The sequence below is a fragment of the Myotis brandtii genome, unplaced genomic scaffold (genome assembly GCF_000412655.1).
Source record: "Myotis brandtii unplaced genomic scaffold, ASM41265v1 scaffold698, whole genome shotgun sequence".
Classification (NCBI taxonomy): Eukaryota; Metazoa; Chordata; class Mammalia; order Chiroptera; family Vespertilionidae; genus Myotis; species Myotis brandtii.
The window spans coordinates 1,266,034-1,272,780 of NW_005370731.1; the positions used below are offsets into that span (position 1 = coordinate 1,266,034).

Here is a 6,747-nt window from a genome sequence, read left to right on the forward strand (position 1 = left end):
CGCGGGGTAGGGGTAGCTCCGTCCCCTGAACGAGGGCGCCCAGGCGCCGGGGCGAGGCTTTTGAGCGGGACGAGCCCGAGGATCCCCTCCGCGCTAGACCACCAGATAGAGCCTCGGGTTGCAGACTAGGAGCTCCGGAAGGCAAGGTCCTGTGCTTGGGAGGTGGTTGAGGGGTAGGGGTAGGGGTAGGGCGAAGGAGATCGCCCAGGTCTGCGGATACCGGTGCCTACGCGAAGGGACGGTGCGGGTCGCCTGGATTCGGACCCTGACAACTCTCCTTTCCTCGTCCCAGTAGATGGGAGCTGCTCCCTGGGGCTGAGCTTGTCGCATCCTCCACCAGCCCTCGCCCCCGAAGTCAAGAGGAGCGCCCCTGCCCACCCACACCTTGTCCTTTTTGGGGGTCGCCTCCATCTAGCCGGTCCTTAGCACTGGTGGCCGCGCCGTCCGACAAAGGAGCGGGACGATGCTCCTGGCGTCGGTGCTGGGAAGTGGCCCCCGCGTGGGGCCACCGCTCCGGCCCTTCCTCGGGCCTGCGCTCCTGCTCAGGGCCCTCTCCACATCAGCCACCGACACTCACCACGTGGAGATGGCGAGGGAGCGCTCCAAGACCGTCACCTCCTTCTACAACCAGTCCGCCATTGACGTGGCCGCGGAGAAGGTGCGCAGCTGGGGCAGCGAGGTCCGGGTCCCCAGGTGGAGTGGGTGTCCAGGGAAGGGGCGGGGCCGATGTGGGGGTGCAGTGTTGGAGGTCCAGTGCTCAAGCCCCATCTGCCCCTCCTCCAGCCCTCCGTCCGCCTCACTCCGACCATGATGCTCTATTCAGGCCGCTCTCAGGATGGCAGCCACCTTCTGGTAAGGTTCCTGCCCCTTATCTTTCTCTTGGTTCCCGGAGCTCTGGCCCAGCCACTCGGACCCCAGCCCTGCTGTCCCTCCTTTTTTTCTACTAGAAAAGTGCCCGGTACTTGCAGCAAGAGTTGCCAGTGAGGATCGCTCACCGCATCAAGGGCTTCCGCAGCCTTCCTTTCATCATTGGCTGCAACCCCACCATCCTGCACGTGGTAAGGTGGCCTCTAGGGAGCATGGGTTTCCCCAGTCGAGGGGGGTCTGAGATCAGTGTGCCCACCACCCAAGGGGCAAGTGGGGAGATGGGACCAGAGAGGCAGAGACTTGCCAGCCAAAAGGTTTCAGGGTCGCAGAGACTCAGACCCCAGCCTTCAGAAGCCAAGGCTGCATGTTCATGGAGGCTTGAAAGGCCATGATGGGGGTTTGAACCTCTTGAATTGGGGTGATGGCATAGTTGTTCTCTACCCAGTGCCCACAGCATCCTTGTGAATTCCGACACTTTTTCCTTGCAGCACGAGCTGTACATCCGTGCCTTCCAGAAGCTGACAGACTTCCCTCCGGTGAGGGCTGGGCCTGGGCAGGGTAAGGGGTTGAGAGGTCAGGGCTGGACCATCCGTCCTCATGCCTCTGTGGCCTGCAGATCAAGGACCAGACAGAGGAAGCCCAATACTGCCAGCTGGTGCGTCAGCTGCTGGACGACCACAAAGATGTGGTGACCCTCTTAGCTGAGGGCCTACGTGAGAGCCGGAAGCACATAGAGGTCAGGGGCAGCACAGTGGTGGCCTGTTGGGGGGCCTGGGGAGGGCACAGCATTATTGAGGCCCCACTGTTTACAGGATGAGAAGCTTGTTCGCTACTTCTTGGACAAGACACTGACTTCCAGGCTTGGGATCCGCATGTTGGCCACACATCACCTGGCGCTGCATGAGGACAAGGTGGGGCGCTGGGACCTGAGACCCACCTGGGAATGTCAAGCGAGGCAGAGGGGACTAAGCCAGGGGCCCCCTTGGACTGGGGACCTGGGCTGAGGGCCTGGGGAGGGCCTTGGGGCTACTTCAGCAGTCCAGAGGTTGCAAGCATTTGGTGGCAAGGTGCAGGTCAGCTGCTAGTCCTGACCTTCTTTCTCCTGACAGCCTGACTTTGTCGGCATCATTTGCACTCGCCTCTCGCCAAAGAAGATTATTGAAAAGTGGGTGGACTTTGCCAGGTGAGGCTAGAGCAGCTAAAGCGGGGATGGGGGTGGGTGGGGGGGTCTTTGGGCAGGGAAGGCTTGGGTCTGAGCCCTGGCCTGGGGCATGGTCTACGGCAGGGTTTCTCAACTGTGGCACTATCAGCATTTTGGGTCAGACAATTCTGTTTTGTGAGGGGCTGTCCTGTGCTTGTTAGGATGTTTAGAAGGATCCTTGGCCTCTGCTCACTTGATGTCAGCAGTACTTCCCAGTTGTAACAAACAAAAATGTCTTTAGAAATTGCAAAATTTCCCTGGGGGGCATGGAAGAAGCATCTCCAGTTGAGAACCACTGGTCTAGGTCTGAACTCTTGCTCCTACACACAGACGCCTGTGTGAGCACAAGTACGGCAATGCCCCCCGCGTCCGCATCAACGGACATGTGGCTGCTCGATTCCCCTTCATCCCTATGCCCCTGGACTACATCCTGCCGGAGCTGCTCAAGAATGCCATGAGGTGGGCTGGCTGGTATGTTGAAAGACGACAGATAGGGACTGGGGTGAGGCTGGGATACCAACACCCACTACTGGTCTTTCCCCCTGTATAGAGCCACGATGGAGAGCCACCTAGACACTCCCTACAACGTCCCAGATGTGGTTATCACGATCGCCAACAACGATATTGATCTCGTCATCAGGTTTGCCCTGAGTGGGTGGACAGGGGTTGTTCCGACACTGTTTTTGACTTGCTGTATGAGCTCAAACCAGTACCTGCCCCACTCTGAGACTTGGTCCCGGGTCACACAATATACTCTGGTCCTGAGATTGCCATGAGCTGGGTAAGAATGAGTGCGGGGCCAGGTGCAGGCCCTAGGGCAAGCACGTCAAACTCAAAGGCTAACCCAAAGGCTAACCGGGCTTTGAAGTAAACAAGGCATGCGGGCGAGTTTGACATTAGCAACTAGGGCCCTAGGGCAGTGATGGCGAACCTTTTGAGCTCGGCGTGTCAGCATTTTGAAAAACCCTAACTTAACTCTGGTGCCGTGTCACATATAGAAATTTTTTGATATTTGCAACCATAGTAAAACAAAGACTTATATTTTTGATATTTATCTTATATATTTAAATGCCATTTAACAAAGAAAAATCAACCACAAAAATGAGTTCGCGTGTCACCTGACACGTGTGTCATAGGTTCGCCATCACTGCCCTAGGGCCTTGTCTTCCTTAGCAGCTGAGGGGCCCAGAATGGGGAAAGAGTCGGGAGTAAACAGTTGGTGACACTGGGCTGAGAAAGCCAAATCCTGTGAGAAGGTATAAGCAGTCAGTGGCCCAGGCAGAGGCGAGGGTAGAGAAATGAAGCTTATAAAAAACAAGGCCCAAGGCTCTAGGTGGACATCCCACCTTTGGCTAAAAGGGACAAGACGGCACTGTCTGCATGGGAGGTAGTGAGCCCCCCGCCAAGCTGAGGCAAGCTCCTATTATCCACATCCTGCCAGGATTTCAGACCGGGGCGGGGGAATCGCTCACAAGGACCTGGATCGGGTTATGGACTACCACTTCACGACAGCCGAGTCCAGCACCCAGGACCCCCGGATCAACCCACTCTTCGGTCACCTGGACATGCACAGTGGTGTCCAGTCAGGACCCATGCATGGGTGAGCCCCCACTTGGCCACGATGGAGGGGTGCGGGGGCCCTGGAGACTCAAGCCTCTGAAGCTCCTGTCCTGTCCCCTCCCTTCTCCCCCAGCTTTGGCTTCGGGCTGCCCACATCCCGGGCTTACGCGGAGTACCTTGGTGGTTCCCTTCGGCTGCAGTCCCTGCAGGGCATTGGCACGGATGTCTATCTGCGGCTCCGTCACATTGATGGTCGGGAGGAAAGCTTCCGCATCTGACCCTGCAGCCCTTGGCCTGCCCGCCTGCCCAGCCTGGGCCACACACCCTGCCAGGACCTTCTGGGCCAGACAGGGTCCACTGCGCTCCACACCCTGCTGCATCTGGGTCTTACGATGCCAAGCAGATGGACTTCTATGGAGCCGGACACCAGCCCTCCTCAACAGGGTCCACTGTTTCCCTGCCTCCAGCCCTTGGAGGGGAGGAAGTGGGGACCTCAGCACTGGCTTCATCTTTCTTGTTCCTGGGGAACCCCATTTTGACCTACTGTTATTAAAGTTCACAATCTGAATGCCCTCTTGGGCCCCATGTGGGGAGGGCAGGTGAGCTTGTTTCTGATCCCATTCGGGTTCCCTGGGCCCTTGGCTTCAACCTAGTTCATGTCCAGGCGCTTAACTGTCCAGACAGAATTTGCCCCAAGTCTCTTGCACTTTGACTTGGTGGGAGTGAGGGTGACTGACAGTTTGTACAAAGACCTTTCATTCATTTCATTTAACAAATGTTTCTGCTTCTCAGACAATATCGAAGGCCCAGGCTGGCCCAGCTTCAGGCTTCATTTCTGACTCTTGCCTTCCTGGCAGTCACAGGTTCTGGAGATGAAGGTCACCAGACTGGGCAACCTCCTGAGCCACCTGATTCCTGAGCCCAAGTAAGGTTAAAAATACCGTCCACCACCTGTGCCTGTTGCTGCCAAGGACAGGAACACACAAGATTGTGCCCTGGCAGGCTCCAGAGGACCATGGGGCCCTGGTAGGGAGATTGAAAGGAAAGGGTCCCATAGAGCAGGTGGGTCTCCCTGCCCATCTTGCCAGGGAAGGAGAAAGGCTTGGTGGGACTGCTGATGGAGGCGGGGAATGGAGGGGGCACAGGAAACCAGTGACTTGCCAGGCTGAAAGTCTGCTGGCTGCAGTGCAGGGGTGAGGCTGGAGAGGCAGGCGGCAGCAGCAGCTGCAGGACTCTGACTGTACAGCAGGGGTGGGGATGTCTGGCAGGGGCCGTACAAAGCCCAGAGCATTTGGTCTGGCCCTGCCAAGGCATTGGGGGTGAGTTAATTAAATGTTTGAGCAAATATAGCAGCTAATTTAAAATATATAAATTTTTATTGATTTCAGAAAGGAAAGGAGAGGGAGAGAGATAGAAACATTAATGAGAGAATCATCAATCGGCTGCCTCTTGCAGGCCCTACACTGGGAATCAAGCTGGAACCTGGCATGTGCCCTGACTGGGAATCGAACTGTGACCTCCTGGTTCAGAGGTGGACACTTAACCACTGAGCCACGCTGGCCGGGTGCAGGCTAATTTTTAAGTTGATAATTTTGTATGGCCCACTAATGATGTTAAGTGTATCCAAATGGCCCTCGGCAGAAAAAAGGTTCCCCACCCCCCCTGTCCAGCTAAGCAGGGGTCCATGGGTGTGTTTTAAGCTAGGAAAGTATGTATCATCAGGTTGGATTCCCTAGAAGCAGAACCTGAGAAGATTTGCATCCAAGTGATTTGTTGAGAAAACACTCCCAGAAGGGAGCGGGAAGCCTGAAAAGGAAGAGCAGGAGGCCAGGAAAGGATGTGATCTCAGGTAAAAGTCCAGAGCCAGTAAGTTGTGTCAGAGTTGGAGGCAAGAGAGCTAAGCCCCACAGACACTGGTTAATGTCTGCCGGGAGGTACCTGAAATAGTCCTCAGCTAGTTCAGGCAAAGCTCTTCTCTTAGCCAGAGGGGCAGTCTGTCAAATAAGAACCTCTGGTGCTGTAGTTTGAAAACACACAGAATGTAATTGGCACACATAAGCAACAAAGAGGCTCCAGGGGATCTGGGTGAAACTTCTATATAGGTTTTGGAGAAAAGTCAGATTTGCACATTAGAAGAGCCACTGGTGGTTGGTGGATAGGAGGGAGAACAGTGAGGAGATTGGTGGAGTGACCCTGATCAGGGATTTACAAAGCTTATGGTAATCATTAACTAGAAGGGATAGCATCCCTAATTGAAGATGTCAGGTGAAGTCAAAAGTGAGGCACCAGAACCCTGGGTAGATAGAATAACTATGTTGAAGATGGGGGAGTGAGAGAAGATGTTACGATTTTAATTTTTTATTTCCTTTCTCCTGTTTCTTTTTTTAAATGCTGCCAGACACCTGGCATTCATTGCCCTCCCCCAAACTCCATTTCCCTAAAGCCCAGTTACCAGCATTTACACTGCCAACCCCCACAAACACCTAACTCGGATATTTCTTGATCTGTAACCTGAGTCCCATTCTCTGGCCCTGAGCATGTCACCACTCTTAGAATTGTTTCCAAGTCCAACAGCCAAATTATAAGTCGAAGATTCAGAGAGTGGCCAAGAGGAATGTTTATTGAGCACCTACCCTGCCTGGCATTGTGCAGTGCACTTACTTTATATATATGAGAGGTAGATGAACACATGGTTTAACCTCTATTTAGTTATATGGTTTGTACAGTTATATATAGTTTAATCCTAACATTCTGAGAATGAACACTTGCACAACTTACCCGGAGGAGGGTCAGAACCCGGGATTCCTCTCGCTAAGCCCACCTCTCCATTATGCCCACTGCCTCTGCTGGTTGCTGTTCCGGGAACGTCTGGTTTGGGGGGCCTGGCCCATTTGGAAAGGCTGGATTCTGAGGGGTTTATCGGCGGTCCCGGGACACACTCCTCCAGCTCCCCCGCCCCTGTATCCTGCATCCATCCTGAACAAGCAAGGCCGTTTCTTCCATCTGCAAAAAGGGGTGAGCGGTCTAAGGCAGGCGGAAGCGGCGGCGCAGGAGTGGGTGTCAGGCCTCCAGCCCCAACTCGGGCCGCGGGGACAGCGAGAACAGCGCCCCCTCCAGCA

At 55.0% G+C, this 6,747-nt stretch overlaps 1 protein-coding gene and 1 long non-coding RNA gene across 2 annotated transcripts in view; one reads left to right on the forward strand and one right to left on the reverse strand.

Annotated features, from left to right (window-relative positions):
* LOC106724046 overlaps nucleotides 1-6,740 on the reverse strand; it is a 12,226-nt gene extending 5,486 nt beyond the window's left edge. Inside the window, exon 1 of the long non-coding RNA XR_001359794.1 lies at nucleotides 6,407-6,740. This is a non-coding gene — a long non-coding RNA (uncharacterized LOC106724046). The remainder of the gene's footprint in view (nucleotides 1-6,406) is intronic.
* On the forward strand, nucleotides 14-4,231 carry BCKDK (branched chain ketoacid dehydrogenase kinase). Its single transcript, XM_005882074.2, has 12 exons — nucleotides 14-146; nucleotides 296-658; nucleotides 784-852; nucleotides 948-1,058; nucleotides 1,356-1,403; nucleotides 1,484-1,603; nucleotides 1,680-1,778; nucleotides 1,977-2,050; nucleotides 2,399-2,527; nucleotides 2,619-2,708; nucleotides 3,510-3,668; nucleotides 3,762-4,231. Exons 2-12 carry the CDS (start codon nucleotides 464-466, stop codon nucleotides 3,904-3,906), a joined length of 1,239 nt encoding a protein of 412 aa, XP_005882136.1. The 5' UTR covers nucleotides 14-146; nucleotides 296-463; the 3' UTR covers nucleotides 3,907-4,231.
* Nucleotides 6,741-6,747: the final 7 nt, after the last annotated feature.